At 48.2% G+C, this 21,182-nt stretch overlaps 2 protein-coding genes and 5 non-coding genes across 9 annotated transcripts; 1 reads left to right on the top strand and 6 right to left on the bottom strand.

Annotated features, from left to right (window-relative positions):
* The first annotated feature begins 2,712 nt into the window (after positions 1 to 2,712).
* IDH3B (isocitrate dehydrogenase (NAD(+)) 3 non-catalytic subunit beta) lies at positions 2,713 to 7,637 on the top strand. 3 transcript variants are annotated; one of them, XR_005122703.2, is made up of 13 exons: positions 2,713 to 2,780; positions 2,914 to 2,994; positions 3,118 to 3,216; positions 3,317 to 3,437; positions 5,142 to 5,202; positions 5,280 to 5,412; positions 5,517 to 5,650; positions 5,742 to 5,844; positions 5,930 to 6,076; positions 6,290 to 6,384; positions 6,489 to 6,549; positions 7,210 to 7,416; positions 7,517 to 7,637. XR_005122703.2 is itself a non-coding variant. In XM_037497986.2 (12 exons), exons 1-12 carry the CDS (start codon positions 2,745 to 2,747, stop codon positions 7,595 to 7,597), a joined length of 1,152 nt encoding a protein of 383 aa, XP_037353883.1. In that variant the 5' UTR covers positions 2,713 to 2,744; the 3' UTR covers positions 7,598 to 7,637. The 3 variants fall into 3 exon arrangements, 2 of the variants coding, with proteins under 2 accessions (XP_037353883.1, XP_037353872.1); XM_037497986.2 differs by lacking the exon at positions 7,210 to 7,416; XM_037497975.2 differs by having other exon boundaries at positions 7,210 to 7,637.
* A 25-nt stretch (positions 7,638 to 7,662) lies between these two features.
* Positions 7,663 to 13,056, bottom strand: NOP56 (NOP56 ribonucleoprotein). The gene is made up of 12 exons (XM_037497965.1): positions 12,929 to 13,056; positions 12,673 to 12,762; positions 12,204 to 12,318; positions 11,397 to 11,558; positions 11,048 to 11,246; positions 10,483 to 10,670; positions 10,248 to 10,399; positions 9,993 to 10,093; positions 9,492 to 9,640; positions 9,139 to 9,260; positions 8,810 to 8,947; positions 7,663 to 8,114 (listed from the first exon to the last, which is right to left on the bottom strand). The coding sequence occupies exons 1-12, from the start codon at positions 12,929 to 12,931 to the stop codon at positions 7,743 to 7,745; spliced, it is 1,791 nt and encodes a 596-aa protein (XP_037353862.1). The 5' UTR covers positions 12,932 to 13,056; the 3' UTR covers positions 7,663 to 7,742.
* LOC119237756 (small nucleolar RNA SNORD57) lies at positions 9,018 to 9,089 on the bottom strand. Its single transcript, XR_005123401.1, has one exon. It is a non-coding gene; the product is annotated as a small nucleolar RNA SNORD57 (small nucleolar RNA).
* On the bottom strand, positions 9,355 to 9,425 carry LOC119237757 (small nucleolar RNA SNORD56). The gene has a single exon (XR_005123402.1). It is a non-coding gene; the product is annotated as a small nucleolar RNA SNORD56 (small nucleolar RNA).
* On the bottom strand, positions 9,848 to 9,932 carry LOC119237773 (small nucleolar RNA SNORD86). The gene has a single exon (XR_005123418.1). It is a non-coding gene; the product is annotated as a small nucleolar RNA SNORD86 (small nucleolar RNA).
* Positions 10,802 to 10,934, bottom strand: LOC119237764 (small nucleolar RNA SNORA51). Its single transcript, XR_005123409.1, has one exon. It is a non-coding gene; the product is annotated as a small nucleolar RNA SNORA51 (small nucleolar RNA).
* On the bottom strand, positions 11,712 to 11,779 carry LOC119237774 (small nucleolar RNA SNORD110). The gene has a single exon (XR_005123419.1). It is a non-coding gene; the product is annotated as a small nucleolar RNA SNORD110 (small nucleolar RNA).
* Positions 13,057 to 21,182: the final 8,126 nt, after the last annotated feature.

The raw sequence follows: 21,182 nt of genomic DNA, 5'->3' as shown, positions 1-21,182 counted from the left end.
TTACCATCTTATAAGGCCTTCTAAAAAGAAAATTGCTTTGAAGAAAAAGACACATTTCTGTAGCACATGGGATATAAACAGAAATGGTGTGTGCAACTTTCAGAAAGTGTCATTCAAGGGCTGGGCACCTTCCCTGTCCTTCTTCTTGCTGACTGGAATGCACTGGAATAACTTTGAATTCTGAGTGACCTTGAGAATGAAGGCCTTGCAAGGTGGGTCAACAAGATAATGGAGTCCAAACCTCTGGCACTATGGAAGGCCAATTCAGGCCTGAACCAACTGTCTTTGTCCCTTAATGTGAGCAGGAATTAAACGTGTCTCTTGTTGGAGCCCCCCTGGTGGCACAGGGGTTAAGACACAGTGCTATCAAGCTATGGCCAGCCACTGCAGCACTATTTCAATCCACGGCCAGGGACCTGACCCACATGGCAAGACAGACCTCTCCTGTCTTGCCCGCTGCTCCCCTTAGCAGTGTATTTCAGTAGATCTGCCTGTTCTGCTTCCCACTCTGTCTCTGGTGAATCCTCTTACCCCCCACAACTCTGGCCTACACCCCAGTTCTTGTATGCATAAATAAATCTTAAAAAAAAATAGAACTGTCTCTTGGATAGGCAGATGGAGTATGTGTTGCCACTCACAGCTGAACCTAATTGTGATATACATGCCCAGCCAGGATAAAGGATCATGACTGTGTAAACCACAGCATTCTTAATGTGGTGAACTTTTAAAGCCATCTAAGGAGCTTTGAAAAAAAGCCAGTGTTTGGGCTCCAATCCAGATCAATTACATAAAAATCTCTGGGGTCTAGACATGGGTATTTTCTTTCTTTCTTTCTTTCTTTTTTTTTTTTTTTTTTAAGATTTATTTGTTTATACAAGCACTGGGCACAGTCAGAAGCGTGGGAGGGTGAGAGGATTCACCAGAGCCAGAGCGGAGAGCAGAACAGGCAGACCGATGAAAGAGACCGCTGAGGGGAGCAGCGGGTGGCAGGAGAGGTCTGTGCGCCATGCAGGACTCTCGCCTGGCGGCCGGGGATCGAACCAGTGCTACAGAGGCTGCGAGCAGCCTCGCAGCCCAGCGCCTAACTGCTGCGCCACTGGGGAGGCCCTAGACATGGGTATTTTCAAAAAGGTCTCCAGATGATTCTAATGTATAGCAAGGTGTAAAGAATTAGTTTAGGCCAATCAGGACAAATCTCCCTTCTTTCCCAGCTTCCTTTGCAGCAGGACTGGTCATGACACTTACATGGAAATCTGCTTAGGGTGTCTCTGAGAAAGCTTTAAAATTTCTGATAAAAATAAGCAGATATGACTTTCCAGTCTGAAGGCAGAAGTGATGTCCGGAGCTGTGGTAGCTATATTGCGAGGATGAGGCACCAAGGCTGAGAATATCAGGCAAAACACTAAGATTGGCAGAGTGTAAAGTTTTAGAATGCCTGGATCCAGGCGGTATCACTAAGCAGCTAAACCAATCCCAGTGATTCTTTACCTTCAGAAGTGTGTATGTGTGTGTGGGGGTGTGTGTGTGTGCAGGGGGGAAACCAAACCAACAACTCTTACTTGTAATGAGTTTTTTGTTAACTGCAGCAAAAACACATTTAAAACTGAAACATACACATGGGTTTGGGTGCTTTTGGGACACTTTGTGACATTTATCATGTGTACAAAATACACTGTATGGGGATACACATTACAATATTGATGGTAATGGCCCATCAATTAAAAATTGATCAACTTAAAAATTCATCAACTCAAAAAACTCAATAAGTTTAGTTCATGTATCACTCTGCAGCAAACTAAAGAGTCTGCTTATCCTCTAAGACATGGTACCTTTCATCTCTAAGGCATAGTGCTGAGTAAAAAGAGTAAGAGGAGACTACAGGTGTGATTTTTGAATTTTTCTCATCCAAGTTCCTAGCACTAATTTCTATTCATGGACACTTAAGGTGCTGTGTGAACCCCCAGGGAAGGATCTCTGTAATGGAGGATTTTAAAGTCCAGGAAACTGCCGTTTAATTCACCCAGAATCACACTGAAACCTCACATATGATCCCTAACATTATAACCTCCCTCCTCTGCTCAAGAAACTGGTTAAGATTTCAAGTGCCCGGACTGACTTGCCCACTTCCAGACAGTATCAATGAGAGATACCTTCCACAAGGTCACGAAGGCCAGTAGAACTTGCCAGGCTTCTGGAGAGAGCACAACAGCTTCACACAATGATGGTCTCAGTTACTCATTCGAGTCAACTGATATCCTTCGTTAGTCTCTTTCGCCCTGCAGACAGTCACACTGCGTCGTATCCGCAGATGTGTTTTTGAGTGTCAGGGTAGGCTCAGATTTGTGCATAAATAGTTAAAAGAATAACAAACACGTAGATACGAAAACATGAAAAGACAGATCTGCCAGAAGTGCTTCTCAATTTATCATGTGTACATTAAACTCGGGTTATTAAGCTCGGGTCTTCGTCTGATAAACACGAAATCTCATATTGCCCGTGTTATTATGAAGTTTCAACGTAAATATGGTGAGTGCTACAAAGTAACAGAAATAAAGCAATAGTGTTACGTTAACGCCCAGGGGAAGGAGTGAGAGGACAGAAGAGCATACACGAAGTAAGGAGCAGTCGGTATATAGGTTGGAAATAGAAAAGAACGCGGCAGAGTCCCCAGAGACCTACAGGAAGTCAAGGTGCCTGGCCGCGCCCGCTTGACGTCACTTCCGCCGCGACTTCTTGGTGAGAAGATGGCTGCCCTCTGCGGTGTCCGCTGGCTGACCCGAGTGAGGCCGGGGGCAGGCCGGGCGGGGGAGGGCGCGGGCGCGGGAGCGGCGGGTTTGAACCAGGTTCACTGTAGTATTCAGGGTTTGGGAGGTCTCAGGCCCGACCTCACAGGCTTGTGTCTCACTGTTGCAGGCCCTGTTCGCCGCCCCGAACCCGGGGCCATGGAGGAGTCTGTGCACCTCCACCGTGGCGCACGCCACCTCGCGGACCCAGGTAAGTGCAAATTCGTTCTGGGCCAAGTCTCTGTCCTTAGCTCCCCTAGCATCTCCTTCCCGCCCCCCTCCCCTCCCACCCCAGCTCCCGCTTCAGCGGTAGCTCTACGGGGCCCTCTCGCAGGCAGAGGACATGAAGGTGGAGGGCGCCTTTCCTGTGACCATGCTGCCAGGAGACGGCGTGGGACCTGAACTGATGCACGCTGTCAAGGAAGTGTTCAAAGTGAGTGGGCTGGGGGAAATAAGCCAGCAGGGACCATGGGGTGAGTTAGAAGTATCTTACTTGGTCCTGACCCTCTGACTTTTGGACCCGGTCCCCGAAGGCTGCTTCTGTCCCAGTGGAGTTTCAGGAATATCACCTGAGCGAGGTGCAGAATATGGCATCTGAGGAGAAGCTGGAGCAGGTGTTGAATTCTATGAAGGAGAACAAGGTGGCCATCATTGGTATGTTTAGTCTGTTACCACCCATCCATGTGTCATTTGGAATCAAATGAGCAAATGTTTAAGATTCCCTGTCTACATACTGATATATTAACTCCCTAGAGTGGCCATTTTTTTCCTCTGCCTCTTTGGGGACCCAGGAGTTGAGTCATGGGGCTCATTGTAGGTCATCAAGTCTTGTGTTTCTAGAATGCCTCTTCTAGCTGTCTCTTTGGTCATCTCTTCTACTTTTTCTCCTTTTTTTTTAAAGATTTATTTATACATACAAGAACTGGAATACAGGTGAGAGGTGTAGGGGGTGAAAGGATTCACCAGAGACAGTAGGGAACAGAACAGGCAGATTGATTGAAATATACTGCTGAGGGGAGCAGCGCAGCGAGTCCACATGCTGCGCCATGTGGATAGCTCCCTGGCCGGATCAAACTTGTGCTGCAGTGGCTGTATCTTTAACTCCTTGCGCCACAAGGGACCCTGCCCCTGCAGGCCATCTGTCACACGTCCTGTCTTGGAAGGACCAGTATTATTTTGTCACTCTCAGGCTTAGCACAGAAAAGTAAACCCATTATAAGCATACCCTCAGTTTTTCTGCCTTTGTTTCCACAACACTTGTGGTCACATGACACTCTTAGTCCCCAAATATATTACCTTAATTATGCTTTTCTTAGTTTCCTTTTCCACAGAATTATCATTGGATTTAGATCTCACCCTAATCCAGGATGTTTCCTTTCAAGATCTTTATTTTATTATTTTTTAAAGATTTATTTATTTATGCATACAAGAACTGGGGTACAGGTCAGAGGTTTGGGGAGTGAGACAATTCACCAAAGACAGAGTGGGAAACAGGACAGGCAGATCTCCTGAAATACATTGCTGAGGGGAGCAGTGGGCAAGCCAGTAGAGGTCTGTTGCGCCATGTGGGTTTCTCCCTGGCTGGCTGGGATCGAACTCTTGCTGCAGTGGCTGCGGTCAGCTTCATAGGTTGCGTCTTAACCCCTTGCGCCACCAGGAAGGCCCTCAAGATCTTTAAATTATATCTGCAATCATTATTTTCCTAATATTTACATATTAAGGAGACTAGGGCATGAGCATATTTTGGGGGTTACTACTCAATTTACTACACTTACTTAATCTAAGATCTGGCTGAAGTACCAGTTATTCTGTAACACTTTCTGATAGTGGCAGAGGGAATTTCTTGTCTCTGTTCCTGTGCACATCATTAATATCATTCTCATGGTATGTATCTTGTCTTTCTTATTGTTTGTCTTCTCCAATGCATTGTTTGTCTCTTGAGGGTGGGGTTTTATTTTTTGGTTGATATTCAGTAAGTGTAGGTTGGAAAAAATGCAAAACCGAAACATCAAGAAAGGTTATAGATTCTCTGGCACCATTAATCAACCTTTTAAACCCAGGCTTTTTGATAATATGACATAATCTTTGTCTTTTTAGGTTATTTAAAGTTTTAGTATAAATATAGTGACTAGAAATAAAGCAATAGGCAAATATTTCTGGTTTTGACATTATTCTTCTTTGCTCCTGATCTCAACTGCTGCAGACTGTCTTTTCTCAGTATTTCTGGCCTGCCCCTCTCTCCAGGCATTTAGAGGTCACTGATTTGGGAGTGGGAGCTGGGAGTCTGGGTTGCATTATGTCCATGATGCAATGGGAACCTGTCATCTCACTTCCCCCACCCCCACTTTGTTTCTGCAGGAAAGATTCACACCCCGATGGAGTATAAGGGGGAACTAGCCTCCTATGATATGAGACTGAGGTAGGTGGTGGGGGTTATGGGTGAGAGGGGTGTTGGGGCACCAGGCACAATGCTGATGGCTCTTACCCCACCCCCAGGCGTAAGTTGGACTTGTTTGCTAATGTGGTCCATGTGAAGTCGCTTCCTGGGTACATGACTCGACACAACAATCTGGATCTGGTGATCATTCGGGAGCAGACGGAAGGCGAATATAGCTCTCTGGAACACGAGGTAAGGCCCCAGAAACTGGGAACGGCAGGGGTGGATGTAGGTACGAGGCTTAGTTTCTTCCCTTCTTTTCCAATGTTACCGGGCTGCTGCTTTATTCTTCCCAGAGTGCAAGGGGCGTGATTGAGTGCTTGAAGATCGTCACTCGAACCAAATCTCAGCGGATTGCAAAGTTTGCTTTTGACTATGCCACTAAGAAGGGGCGGGGCAAAGTCACAGCTGTCCACAAGGCCAACATCATGTGAGGGACTTGGCTTTTCATGTGGTAGGCTCCTGGGAAGGTAGCCTGTTTCTACTGTTTACTGAATCTGTTCCCTTTGGTCCTTGGACAGGAAACTTGGGGATGGGCTGTTCCTGCAGTGCTGTGAGGAAGTTGCTGAACTGTACCCCAAAATTAAGTTTGAGACAATGATCATAGACAACTGCTGCATGCAGGTGAGGCCCTCATGTCTGCACTCTCATGGTGCACAGGGAGGGTGGGGAGTCGAGTTCATGTCTCATGTCTGCTTCTTGCCCCTAGCTGGTGCAGAATCCTTACCAGTTTGATGTTCTTGTGATGCCCAATTTGTATGGGAATATTATTGACAATCTTGCTGCTGGCCTGGTTGGGGGAGCTGGTGTGGTCCCTGGTGAGAGCTACAGCGCAGAGTATGCAGTCTTTGAGACGGTGAGTGACGCCATCACCTCCCTCAGCCTTCTCTGTGTGCCCTTCTGACCTCAGCGCTCCCCTGAGAGTTCCCCCAAATCTTCCTTTGTGACCTTGGCCTGTTTCTGTTTCCCCACCTTTTCTCAGTGACTCTGACCTGCCTTCCCTCCCATAATGCTCTGTCCTGCATAATGTCTGCTCTCAGTGACTCTGGCTTGCCTCTTCTTTTCACAGGGCGCCCGACACCCATTTGCCCAGGCGGTGGGCAGGAATATTGCCAACCCCACAGCCATGCTGCTGTCAGCTTCCAACATGCTGCGGCATCTCAAGTAGGTCATGGCTGGGGAGGAGGTCAGACACTAGAGGGGAAAGCACAAGATGGAGGAGTGAGAAGGTGTGGGGGAATCTTAGTTTCTTCTGTTCACGTTCACAGTCTCGAGTATCACTCCAACATGATTGCAGATGCTGTGAAGAAGGTGATCAAAGTTGGCAAGGTGAGTTTGGAAAGGCTCTGGATTCAGGGCCTTGGAACTCTCTGAGAACCTGAGTTGGGGCCTCCTTCCATCCAGGTCCTCACCCATCTGCTCGTTGATTGTCCCTTGGCTTTCTGGGCTGTTCATCTTCCTCTTGGCTGTTCCTCCCCTTCATCGCCTTTGCATTTTACTTCCCATCTGCTCTTCCCTTTCCTGCTCCATTCTTTGGCCCTTTTTTGGGTGGTCTTATTGAAGAAATTGCAATTCTCTGTGTGGGGGGATAGGGAGCAGTACTGGGGAGTGGAGCAGAGGGAGATAGCAGGCTGAGGCATTGGTATCACCTTTTCCCCACCTGGAAGCCATTCCCATATGTACTCCTCTCCCCCATCTACTTCATCCCATCTGGCTCTTACTTCCTCAAAGTCCTCTTCATCCTGTCTCAGATCACTTCGTGCTGTCTGCCATCCTGCCCAGGCTGCAGCGTAGCTTGGACAGTGGCTGTGGCTCAGTAACAGGAGTGGATGTCTGTCTTCCCAACCTGGCCACCTCCTTGCATCTCTGCTGTCTCTTCTTTCTGGTCTCACCAGCTGTCCTGGATTCCATTGCCTCCATTATTGCTGTCCTGCCTCCCTTCATGGGCTCTCTTTTCTTCCCCACCACTGTTGCCGGTGGCCGCTGTAGGTTCGGACTCGAGACATGGGCGGCTACAGCACCACAACCGACTTCATCAAGTCCGTCATCGGCCATCTGCACCCCCATGGGGGCTAGAGCCCTTTACCCCTTCCAACCTCACAAGGACCATACTACCTACACATCCCTTCAGTACAGTGGACCATCCAGAGAAGAGCCCTTAAACCTAAACCACAATCTCACCTGGGCAGAGCCTAGGTTGTCCTGGGGCTGGCTTCCTTAGGGGACTGTTGGTGGCTGGGGTGGGCATTAGGGAAGGGGCCTAGGCCACAGGGATGATGACAATTCTCCCCTACAGGTTCGAACTTCTGACATGGGTGGCTATGCCACCTGCAACGACTTCACTGAGGCCGTCATTCAGTCTGTGGCCCTCCCTTAGGTCCCACCCACACCTGTGTTAAGGTGGCAAATAAAACATGTCTATCAGCTCTTTTGGTCAAGTTTTTGGTTTTTATTGGGGTATAGGGGGGATAGGGTGGGAAACGTCACCATGGGCTACACCCCATAAGGGGAGAATGTCCCAGTTAATCTTCCTGGGATACTTTTGACAACTTTTTCTTTTTCTTGGAGCTATTGCTCTTGCTGCTAGTGGCCTCTTCAGGTCCACTGCTGAGTGGCTCCTCCTTGGAAGAGAATTTCCTCTTCTTCTTGGAGACAACCCTGTTTTCTGCCTCTTCCTGGTCACTAACAGGTTCCTCTTTGGAGCAAGATTTCTTCCTCTTGGGAAGATTTGCACTGCCAGCTGTCTCTTCAACATCACTACTAACTAGCTCCTCCTTGGAAAAATTTTTCTTTTTCTTGGGTTTGGAGGAGACAGATGTGTCTTCCATTCCATTCTCCTGAGGAGTCTCCTGGAGTTTTTGCTTTTTCTTCTTTTTGGGTCTTTCATTTGTCTCCTAGAGGGAGAAAGGGCACAAGAGCAGCATCACCCACTGTATGAGTCCTCCCCTCCTCCCTCAGACTCTAGCAACTTAAGTTGCCAGGGCAGAAAGGCTGGCGGAAATGCTGTCTAAAATGACCCAGTAGTTGGGAAAAATCTGTGATGCTTATGGCTGTAACTCTGGAAATCCATCCCACACGTGACTCCCACCTAATGGGTAGAACATGTAAGTTCATCTAAGCTCATTAACCCAAGAAGCCCACCAGGCCGGCCACAATTTGGTGTGGCTGGTCACCATGCCAAATCCACTATATGACAAGTCAAACACTGTGAAAAGTACAGGGAAGAGGATTCTGGCCTAGCACATCGCCCCATCCCCACTGTGAAGAGCTACCACATCTGGACACATGAACAAGTAGAGTGGGGATTTATACTACCCCCAGTTGAGGACTCTTGGGAAGCAGCCGAGGACAGAACACACTTGCCCGGGGAAAAAGGGTTGTGCTACAACCAGCTCTCTGGGCTCTTGAGCAAGTTCTCTCAGCTCCTACCTCCTTCCTACAGAATCAAGAGGTGGTTTAAGATGTTGCACATCCTCAATTCACTCCAGAAGCCTGGATAGGACATGACGGCTGGATGCAGCACATCCTTTTGTCCTGCTGAGAATCCCACAGCCTAGGCCCTTCACCCAGGGCCAACCTGCCTACTGACCTCCCACTCCTCTGGTGTGCTACTGCTGTTTTCTGGGGATGCGAGGGCCATCGCAGCCAGCCGTTTCTTTTCCTTCTTCAAGCGTTTCTTCTCTTGTTTCTCCAGCTTCCTAGTAATCTCAGCAGCCGCTTCCTCTGCCTGGCCAAAGAAAAGTACTGAAAAGGCTCTGAAGACATCTGGCTCTCCAGACTTCCTTTCTGGCTTTATTGGATCAGGCTCATTAAATCAGTTTTTTTGCCTCCACGCCACAAAGTCAGGCTAAGATAGTTCATCATGTCCAACAAGCAGCTACCTGCTTTGCCCTCCCATCCAGCAAAGCCCAAACTGACCTGAACCATTGCCTCCTTCATGACATCTAGATTCTTGCGTGGAATCTCTCCAGTCTCATAGAAGGATAGTCGCTCCTCAACTTGCTCTCGAAGCTTCTCCCCAAATACACTCGTGGGTACCTCTGGATGTGTGTGTAGGGATAGACAAAGCCTGTCAGCAGGCCCTAAAGGACAAACTAACCACTCCCCACAACCAGAATCCCTCTACCCTCAGCTTCACTCAGACCCAACATATCAACACTCACTAGGTGAACTGCTGTTGACGAAAAATACTGACATCATTGTAGAAGCCAAGGTACTCCACCTCCCCACTCTCACAGCCCCTTCTCAAGTGCCAACACGCCCACCCATACCAGAGAAGCAATCGATTCGGGAGGCAATACTGCATTTGTTTGCCAGATATCGGGAGATGCGCCCTTTGTTCTTAGCAGCTGCTCGACCAATGAAAGTAGAGTGGAAAATGAGTCCGTATTTTGGGGTGTTACCCCTTGTCTTCAGAGCTCTGGGAGAAGAATATTCAGTGCAGAGTTTGAGATTAGAAATTTCGACCCAATAGCCTAGGCAGCTCCTTTCCCTCCCAGTCTCAAGTCAGTTATCAGGCCAGGCAGGGTGTCTACCCCACCTCATGCCAACCCACAGCACCCAGAGGCAGAGGGAAGGCATCCAATGTCGCTGACCTGGAAACTTGGTCCCTTTGCTGGGCCCTGGGAACCACTCAGACACCAGGACTGGCCATCACCCCATAGCAGAGGCCTGTATAGGTCAGGGAGCCCTGGTCAGCCATCACTGTGATCCCCAAACAAGCAGTGGGCACCAGAAGTGGCACCTGAATGGGCAGGTGCCCTCCCTGGTACCTGAACAGGGCCTTTTCAGCCCCAAGGATCTGCACTGTGGATGCTGGATACTTGGCGAGGTTGGTGAGACTGCCAGCATGAGCAATGAGACGCGCACCTACCTGGAGAGGGATTCAAGGAACAAATCAGAGAAGTGGACACTACCAACTCACAGGACCCTGCTTCATCTCTTCCCCACCAAACCCAAAGAGGAGACATGCTGGGCGAGGAAATAACAGTACAGAAAGGGAACACTCCTTAGTCCCCATGACGCACCGCTTCCCCAATTAGGGCCGACAGACTGGGGGCTACTTGGCTCATCTTGGATCGTAGGTAAGTATGCAGGCTCTGGCGATATTCTGACAAAGATACCACTCTACTGGAGAAGCTCTCGATGTTTATCAAGTCGATGGCGGATATGTCCATGCCTAGAAAATACGAAATGTGAACAAAGGAGAGCCAGGTATCCAGAGCTGCATGACTTATTTTGGCCGCTAAGTTCTGTACTCACCCATGGAGGACCGTGAGGCATCCAGAATAGCCTTAGCCTTGGCCCCATCCATTGTCAGCTCCTCCAGCTTCTCCAACTTTTCTTCATTCAGTTCTCTTCGGTTTCCAATGAATTGAGCAAGGCGGCAATATGTAGCATTGTCGTTGATGATCTTCACGAGCTCAGGAAAGTGGTATCCATACCACTCCCTGTAAAGAACCATGATCACCTCCTGGTACAACTGTCTTGGTTCAAATGCAACTACAGCCGCAGTGCTCAACACCTCCACACGTTGCCCATAGAAAATGGGAACAAGTAGATTTTCAACCTCCCCACAACTACATGTTCCCCCATTCACAATACAGACCAGGCAAGGGGCCTGAACTGGGGTGTATATGGGGTGGGATTACTTTACCTCCTCTATCTATACAGTCAGTGTAAAAAACACAGCCTGTGGTAAGCACCAGGAGGCCTAGTCCCGCCCCACATGGCTCTACCCAAAGGAGCCACTCCTGAGCTCAGGATTCAAAATTTGCTAAACCACAGGTCAAAGAGCCTGCCCTGAGGACTCATCCCTGAACCTTACCTGACACGCATAGAGAAGGTATTGATGTCCTTGTCTAGCTGGTCCAGAAGGCTAATAGATTGGATGATCATATTATCTACTCGGTTCACATTAAACTTCACTTTGGCACGAGAATAGCTGTGTCCCAGGCCCAGTTGAGCTTTACAAGCAGAGAGATCAGTCAGGCCCTTTACCAGGTTGTGGAAGTGCAGTCGGACTCCTGAAGAAAGGGAGGACTGTGAGCAGGGAAGGCTGAGCTAGCTCCTGCACCCAAGGGCACCAATCAAGCCAGATGGCTTCCCAGAAGCACCCTACCTAAAGTTCCCAGAAACCCCTGGAAGATGTCAAGAACGTTAACAGATGATCTCACCTCGCAGGATCTCAGCTATGACACCACCAGTCTGGCAGTTATACCCTAACTCCTCCTGTATAGCAGCACCAATCTTGGGGTCCCCAACCCCCAAGAGTACTTTTTTCTTTTTGGATGGCAGGTGAGTCTCCAGAAGTAGACGGAGGTCCTCATGAACAACACCTCAGGACAAAGAACAGAGGTCCCATTAACATGCTGAAGGATGCTTAAATCCTAAAAAATACCCTGTTCCCTCAACTGCTTACTAAGTGACAAGTAAAAAATGGCCCTGCACAGCATGATGGGATGGCCTGCCCAGACCCCTCCCTCCAGGCTTTGCTCAGAGACATGGTGACATCAGAGACTGCACTCAGGGGATTGACAGAATCAAGTCATCACTGCAAAGCCTGCATCAACCATGGGAGGAATAGGTCTCCGGCCAGTAAGTTGTTTTTTAGGTGCAAACCTTTCTCTTGGCTTGCCTGTATCAAAACTTCCCTTTCTAATCAACGGAACAGAGTAGCAGAGACACACATTTGATTTGGTTTAGCATAAACCCCCACCCCTTCACTTATGAATCACATCACTACATTGACTACAAGGAAATAAAGCCTACTCTCTGGATTGTACATTTGTAACATTTAGCCTCCCACAACCATGAACTCTGTGAAAACTATTTTACATTCTATTCTGTATGTATCAAGTATCTCCCAACACATATCAGACTTTAAACAGAGTAGCTGAATAAAGGCAAATGCTACCCACAAGCTTCCTAGCAGGAACTAAATCTCTCCTCTCCCCTAAAACATGTGCGGGTAGCAGGCTCACCTTCAGACACAGCATTGGCATTTTCTAAGGCAACCTGGGATGAGGCAAAAGGACAAAAGGCCACGAGACGAACGATGTTGTGGAACTTGCCCAAGCTGAGCACGCACTCCTCCACCTGGGGGACAGTAAGAGGATGAGCGGTTTCCTTCCCTGCCTCTTGCCTCTAGGGTGGAGTAAAGCAGTGGTTCTCGGCCCTGGCCGCACCTGACCAACCGAACCACTGAAAAACGAACCAACGATGAGTCCTAGACTCATCAATACGGGCAGATCCTGGAGGCTTATTTCCAAACTCTCCGATGGCGATTCTAATTACGAATCGGATGAAGGACCCCGGGCTCTGGAGCTTTCGGGTTCAGGGCACCCCCCCCCCAACGCGCGGTCGGCCACGTGGGAGCGCGCGGTGCATGCTGGGGCCCGCGCGGTCCGAGGGGCTGCTGCGCGGCCGGGGGAGCCCACCGATCCCACCCACCTGCGGCAGCAGCAGACTGATCTCCTCCACCTCCTTCAGCGCCAGCAGCGCGTAGCCGACCGCGTGCTCGAACAGCACGTGCAGCAGCACCTGGAACGGGAGCCGGGGCGTGAGCGTAATTGAGATCCCTGCGTTCCCTTGACCCCGCTCCCAGGGCGGGCCCCGGACCGGGCGCAGGGCCCAGCCGGGGCCTCCACCGCGGCCTCGGCCTCCACCGCGGCCTTGGCCTGCTCCGCATCCCGCAACCTGCACTCACCATGGCGTCCGCTCCCAGCCCGACTCGCACTGCGGAGAGCGGGCTCTGGCGCGCGGAACCGGGCTCCGGAGGCCACGCCCCCGCGCCGCCAGCCAATCAGGGGCCGAGGACGGTACCATTCCGGGCCTCGAGAGGGGTCGACCGGGGTGGTGTCGCCCGGAGAGCGCGCGGGTGGCGCGAGCGCCGCGCGCCGGCCTTTTCCGGCTCCTGCGGCGGCGTGGGCGGGCGCGGCTGCCGGGGACGCGGCGGGGCCTGCGGGCCGAGGGTCGTCTGGAAAGGCGCCTTCGGGACGGTAGTCAGAGCCGCCTGCCTCCTTTATGTCTGTTCCGGGCGGCAGCGCCCGGTGACGTCCGGGGGTTCCGCGCGGGCCGCGGCCTCCATCTCAAACTGCTGCCGCGTCCGCTTTCCGCAGCCTCAGGCCCGCACCCCGCCCTTCGCCCCGGGGCCTCCGCCGCCCCCGCCGCCCGCGGCCACCGCCCTCCCGGGAGCCCCGGGGGCGCGCCCGTCCCTCACCCGGACCCGAGCGGGGCCTGGGCGCGCGGGGCCGGCCCTCCCGGAAACGGGACCCCCCGGGTCTGGCTCGAGCCTTTAAGTTGTGTATTATTTTTTAAAAATGAGGGGGGCAGGCACTCAAGTGGAAAAGCAGTGCGAGCCCACCCCCCATGGCCGCTGCTGCCCGCCCGCCCCAGCCGCGCGCCTGCGGGGCCACGTGTTGCGCGCCCTGGTGAGTGGCCCCAAGTTCTGGCACCCGCTTAGCTCCCGGGGCGCTGAGCCGCTCCCCGCGCGGGAGGGCGGCATTTGGGCGCCCTGGCGACTGTTTTGAAATAGCTTTTCGAAACTTAAAATTCATCATAGAATTTTAAGCCCCAAACGAGTATTTTTAAGTAGTACTTATCCTGCTAAAATTTAAAAACTCATTTAAAGGAGATTTTTATAACTAAAATCCAGATAAGCACATATATTTATTCTTAGTCACTGGACAAAATCAAGTACTGAGCTCGCTCTTAAAGCTTGGTATGTGACACTTAACCTTAAAATCTCATAATCTCAATATTGCGTACTAAAGTGGTCGAATTCTGCTATGTGAACTTGGCCTCCCTGGTGGCCTAGGAATTATGTCTCAGTGCTGGGTCACCTGTCACCTGGGTTCCAACCCAGGCTAGGGAGCTGACCCACATGGCGCAGCAGACCTCTCCTGTCTTCCCTGCCGCTCCCCTCAGCCGCATATTTCAGCAGATCTGTCTGTTCTGCTTCCCACTCTGTCTCTGGTGAATCGTCTTGTAACTAGAAGATGGGAGTTCAGGCCACCTGTCACCACTAAATGACAATAAAGTAGAGACAGGAGTTGAATCTTTAAAGTGCGCTTTAATCAAATAGCTGGCAATCTGGAAGGGGGCGGGCTGTTAACATCCTAAAGAAACCGCCTTAACATTTCATTTCCAGCTGCCTTTTTTGGGGAAAAAAACCCAAAAGATTTATTTATTTATGTATACAATAACTGGGGTACAGGCCAAAGGTGGGGGTGTGTGGGAGAGGATTCACCAGAGATAGTGGGGAACAGAACAGGTGGATTGACTGAAATAAACTGCTGAGGGGAACAGCCAGTAAGACAGGAGGGGTCTGCTGCACCACCTGGGTCAGCTCCCAGGCCGGCAGGGGACCCAACTCACTGGTGCTGAACTGTCTAGTTCAGCAGTGAGCAGGCCTTCACTGCTGCCAGGAGACTGTGATGTCCAGGCCCTGGTGCTCCTTTTTGCCCTTCTGGACACCTGGCCTCAGGCTCCTCCCAGTGTGCTGAGGCTGGTCTTCAGATCGCACTGGCTCTCCACACTCCTCCAGATGGGCTGGAAAATTGATGTAGAGCAGACAGGCCGTAAATAATATGTGTGTGCAGATTTCCTGCTATACTAGCTTAGTGTCTCACCCCCTCTCTGGCCCCTGTCACTCTCACCCCCTGCATCTCTGGCCTGCACTCCAGTTCTGCACATAAATAAATAAATCTTAAAAAACAAAGACAAAAACCCACTTCTCCTGAGTCTGAATCAGTTACTCCACATTTTAAAATGGAACTGCAAAATTCATCTATTCAGCATGTGAAATTCTCTTAAACATTATAAACATTAAAAATGCTAAAATGGATGATTCCAGATGAGTCATACTTTGGATACACTTGAGTCCTCTGGGTATAAAGGAGCTCTGCAGAAGCAGTTTGCTACTTTATAGAAGCAGCTGAAGAACATGTTCAACTGGTGAGATAAAAACTTATGATTAGATGGGGATATAGTTTAAACATTAAAAATATTCCCTTGGCTTCGGTACCTCCATCTTTTTACTAAAATAACCTCCCCTGATACTTCATAATTCTGACTGAAATGGGCATCTCTGCAGTGTTAGAGACTGTCCTTTCCTTCCTCCTGGGCTATTTTCTGGGTTCATTGCTCCTGCCTAGCTTCAAATCTTCACCAACAAAGTGATCTTTCCCAAAAATTTTGATTTTCCATTTTTCCAAACTGACTTCTCCACTGCCAGGATTACCCACCTAAGGCAGAATATTCAGTCATGTATCTGGTTGCTCATTATGATGTGAAGTAATGGGAAGATTGTAAGGGTTTGGTGTCTCAGGATCACCTGCAGTAGCTAGTCTGTAAAGGTGACCAATGGTCCATGCTTCCTGATAGTAAGTCTTTAGTCCCCACCCACCATGAACTGGGCTTGAGACTCATTTTAGCTAATGGAATGCTGCAGAAGTGATTCTGTGCCAGTTCCGGCCCACAGCCTTTTGCATTCTTGGGGTCCTTGAGTAGCCTTCTAAGTTCTGCTACTCTGATGGAGAGTCCATATGAAAAGGGAGAGGCCCTGAGGCTTCACGAAGAGGAGTAGGTCCTGCCTTCCCAGCAGCCCAACTGAGTCGAACCTTCTAGCTGTCCCTCCATACAAGTTAACAAGTCAATGAAGCCATTTTGTGTGTTCCACCCTGTAATATTGGGATGTAATATTGGGATGAGGCCAGAGGGGCATGGGTGAAAGATTTTACCAGAGATAGTAGAGAACAGAAAAGGCAGATTTATTGAAATACCCTGCTAAGAGAAGTAGTAGGTGAGACAAAAGTCTGCGCCTGAAGGAGTATTTTTTTTAATTAATTAATTATTTATTTATTTATACAAGCACTGGGTACAGTCAGAAGCGTGGGAGGGTGAGCGAACTCACTAGAGCCAGAGGGGGAGCAGAGCAGGCAGAAGGACCGAAGTACACTACTAAGGGGAGCGGTGGGCGGCAGGAGAGGTCTGCGTGCCATGTGGGACCCTCCTCTGGTGGCCGGGGAGTAGCCGGGGATCGAACCAGCGCTGCAGAGGCTGCCGCTTCGCAACCCAGCGCTCAACCGCTGCGCCACCAGGGAGGCCCTGAAGGAGTATTTGAGGCTGTCTTTTATACTTGGCTTTCGTAGACTTTCTAACTTGGGGCACCAGTTTGCACCAATTATCTGCTGGGATTTCTGGTCTCTTGCACCGGCCTTTGATACAGAAACATGTCCTCTGCTTCTGCATTCCTGGAGCTGGGCTGGTTTTTCTGGTCATGGTGGTCAGTTTTTCAGTCTTGGCCCCAAGGTAACCTTATCAATTCCCTTAGCTATTCAAGCCTCCCAAACCTGTCTGCTAGGCAAGGAGGGGAGGATTAGTTTTCAACCCTATTATGGTGTCACCTCCTGACACCATTTGATGTAACTACATGAAACACCTCAAATGAGATGAGTGGAAGAACCACCTAGTTGAGCCCCATAAACCCAAAGAGTCATGAGAAAGAACATATTGTGGTTTTCAGTTAATTTGGGGATGATTTGTTAAGCAGCAATAAATATGTATTAGTTAGCGATCCTGGATTCGGACTGCAGCTCTGCTACTTATAGAGTGTCCTTAAGTCCAAATCATCGAACCTTCCTTCATGAACTTTCATTGCTTCTGCAAAATGAAGATTCATTCATCCCTTCAACAAACATCTATTGGACATCTGGACAATAGGCCAGGGGTGACACTTATGTGGTACCTGGCACAAAGTAAGGATTCAACCAATGCTAGTGGTCTTTCATCTTGTTGTCTCCTTTGTTGATAGACAGCACAATAGCAGTTCATATTACCTGCTCTCAGTTAAGTCCAATTCTCCTGTCACTTTACATAGACTCTACCAAATTTATATATATACTACCCATTTATATATATACTCTCTACCCATTTATATATATACTCTCTACCCATTTATATATATACTCTCTACCCATTTATATATATACTCTCTTCACCTGATTGATTACTATCTCTTCAGTCATTAACTTATACATGTAGGCAGATGATCTGAAAACAGTTACATTTTTCCTGGTGAAACCGTTCTACATCCACTTTCTAACTTCCATTGGCAGCAGGTGAACAGCTTATTGTCAGCTTGATTAAATGTTATTGGAAACTGCCAAAGATGTTCAGTGTATGAACTTGAGATTATTGGTATCTTGGTAATTTTTTATTTTATTTTATTTTATTTTTATTATTTATTTATTTTTTATTTAAATGTTATTTTTATATTCCCCATACAATTACAGTATCTTGGTAATTTTGGGTGTAAACAGTCTTCAGATTCCCTTTCTTCTTCAGCTTTGTTCAAAATGGCAGTGGGGTTCAGGGGCCTAGTTGCAGGGGAGGTCCTTGGGTCCTGGGCTCAGGTTCCAGTGCTGTGTGCTGGGACCATATTAATCCCTGATGTAACGTGACCACGTTGGGCCTGTGCACTCTGACCTCAGAGATGTGCTAATGCCAGCCAGATGCTCAAAACCTCTGAGCTCTGGTTGTCCCTCCCCCCGGGTAATGCCATGTGGCACCCTTGTATTCCCTCCAGTGAAGCATGCATGGTCTTTGGGATTATCTGCTTGCCATGTTTAGACGGGGGTGGGGGTGGGGTATCCAGGATCATTACTAGAGAGACTTTTATTCTAACATCTCCCTTATGAGTGCTTGTGTCAGCTTTCTTGTGCTGTATTGACTTGCTTTGGATCATGTGTGGGGCTTCTGGTGCAGGGTTCAGCAAAATGACCCAGGGGTCAAGAGCTAAGACTGATTTTTCACATATTTTTCAAGAGTTGTAAATAAATTAATATGCAACAGAGGCTGTACATGGCCCACAAGTCCAAAATATTTACTATCTGACCCTCTATAGAAAAAGATCACTGCCCTTATCTTTAGACTCACAGCGTCACCTGTGCCATGGCCAGGGGAGCAGGGCAGAAATGAACGGATGTGCTACTTGTAGAGTGAAAAACTTTGAGATTTAAAAGAAATGCAATGACTCAATAGTAAATGAGGTACAACTGAAGAGAGTATTTATTATGTCCTTCCTTTTACTCATTTGACCTTATTTTGCTTTTCTCTGTTTTACTTCTTAATATTGCTCTTTGGCTCATTAAACTTTTTTTCCTTAAGCATGCATTTCCTGTAAATACTGCTTTAGCCATATGCTACAAATTTTCATGTGCAATATAATTCAATCCCAAATTTATTCTAGTTTCTATTATGATTGCTTCTATGACTCACACCTTGTTTACATCGATGATAAAAGTTGATGAATTGCCTCCTTGCTTCCAATTGCTGCTTTTAAAGCATTATTTCTTTCTCTTTCTCTTTGAAAACCCACGGCCACCCATCATTGCCTGGTAACATCTGATTTTGCACTAGGAAGCACATTATTTATGTTTTGGAAGAGGCAAAATGCTATTGATCAAAACAATTTTGGGCTGACTCAAGCTGTCGAGCCTACTAACCCCAGATTTATTGTTCTGATGTGTCTTCACAGCTTCTACCAACTTCAGCTCAATTCTGTAAGTGCTGGTGTGGCCTTGGCAGCTGGCACCATGCATGTGCATTAGGTGTAGGGGGCTAATTTTAATTTGTAGATACTTAACAGACATGAAGATTGGAGCATCAGTGGGTAACTGGAGGAGTGAGCAGACAAAGGATACCATAGCTACAGATATTCATGTCAGAACCTAAATTAAGCATATCAGTTCAACTGTTCTTTCTTGAGTCACTGAGAACAGAGGTTAAGTTTTGAGTGGAAGGCAACTTAGAGACTGTATGATCCAACATTTTCTTTTACAGTTGAGGATTCAGTTGTCAATGCTTGCTGTTCAGGAAGCTATAAAATCAATCAATTCCATTCACTAAAAAAAAAAAAAGCTTGGGGCCTCCCTGGTGGTGCAAGGGGTTAAACACAGCATTATGAAGCAATCAGTAGCTGCTGCAGCCCAAGTTTTATCCCCAACCTAGCCAAGAAGCTACCCACATGGCGCAGCAGACCTCTCCTGTCTCCCCTGCTGCTCCCCTCAATAGTGTATTTCAGCCAGTCTGCCTTTTCTGTTTCGCACTCTGTCTCTGGTGAATCCTCTCACCCCCCGCACCTTGGCCTGTGCCCCAGCTCTTGTATGCATAAATAAATAAGTCTTAAAAAAAAAGCTTTTGTGTGCCTCTTGTATGCTAGGTATCTAAGTGCTGGGGATACCATATTAAGTAAACCAGGTATTTGCCATGATGGAGTTTACATCCTAGGGACAGATAGAAAATCAGGTAAATATATAGTGCCTTAGCTGTTGATGATTGTTAAGGAATATTGCACTGTTTTATAGAGGCTCTCAAGGAAGAGGTGATATTTGAGCAGGGATGTCCCTGAGGGGAGTAGGCTGTGCAGAGAGCGGGGAGACTAATAAACAATGGCAATACTAACTCATGGTCTCTGACTTCAGAGACGTTACACTCCTGGGAGACTGAACATAATGCTATGCAGAAATGCCCTAGTGTGGGAGGCTGACCTGAGGACCATGTGGACCAGCTTCATTGGTAGAGGGATTTTGGATATTCATAGAAGGATGTGTAGGTCATTTAGAGATGGAGGGTGGAAAGAGTGGAAGCAACTTCCAGAATAGAAGACGTGCTGGAGGTGTAAGGTCCATCTTGGTCAGTAACTGGAGAAAAGACAGAAGGATCTAGCTAGAATATAAGAAGCCTTCAGTGGAAGCAAATGGATGAGTGGCTTGGATCTGATGAGACTCTGTCAATGAAGCAGTGTTTGATTGGAGATTAGTTTGGAGGTGATGTGCAGGACAGGTTCCCCAAAGAGTTCCAAATTAGAAGACGCCCTGGGCAGCAGTTCTGAGGAGGAGCTTCAGCCTCGGGCTTTAAAGCCAATTGCAGTGGGGCCTTTTCTCTCAGCAGATTCACACTGTTTGCCTGTGGCAAGGATCACACACTGTAGCATCTATTCCTTTTTTATTTAGCTCTGCCCATGGTGCACTGTGTCATTTTGGTGTAAATTAAGCCAGTAGGTTTTACTCAGGGCAACGTTAATGAACCTGTGGAAATTGAATGTGCTCTTTAAATTTGGGGGACTAGAGAGAGCTCCAGGACAGGAGATTTCAAGAAACCACCACAAGATGGCGGCACTGCACAGTCCTGTAATGAATGAAGACCTCGTGTAGAAGTGGAGACTCAACCCTCTTCTCAAATGTGGAAAGAAGCCCTGTGACAGCCTTTGGCAGTGAGCTACATGTGCACGCAACACTTCTTTACATAGACACTGAAGACCGAAATGCATCTGAGAAAGACTGCCCTTATCTTTTGGGTGTTGCTTCTGAAGCTCGAAGTTCATTAGGATTATGGCATACAAGTTTTGTTCAGTCGATGCCTTTGCTATTTATGTTCATAACCTGAGCCCCAGAATGTTTGATTGTATCCATCCCTGTGCTAGTACACACACACACACACACAATTTTATTGAGCACTCAGTACAATGCTTGGCACTTAGTCTTACCTGCATCTTCACAACAGAATTTGGAGGTTGGGTTTAGACAGGGTAAGATGATAGAGATTTCCATATGCTCTGCACACCTTATCTGCCCCAATTATGAACTTGGGCCTGTCTTCACGTTTTGCAAACTAATGGTGCATCGAAGAATAAATTCTCTGCACAGGATCTGGGAGCCACCAATAACTAATCTTTTGCCAGATTCTCAAAAAAGTTTTAAGAGTTTTCTTGGTCGAGTCTTATAACTATTTGAATTAGGAAATTTCCCATTAAACTATGTCCAAATAGTTCTTTGATACCCCTCCTTTCAAAAGATGAAGCCTAATTTCCTGCCCTCCACATAGTGACTCTGATGTAGTGACTCAGTTCTAATGAATAGAAAGTGATAGAATAGGACCTCCCCTGGTGGCGCAGCGAT

This window comes from Talpa occidentalis, unplaced genomic scaffold (genome assembly GCF_014898055.3).
Source record: "Talpa occidentalis isolate TD23 unplaced genomic scaffold, MPIMG_talOcc4v2.1 talOcc4.10, whole genome shotgun sequence".
NCBI lineage: Eukaryota > Metazoa > Chordata > Mammalia > Eulipotyphla > Talpidae > Talpa > Talpa occidentalis.
This window is presented reverse-complemented; position numbering and strand designations above follow the sequence as displayed.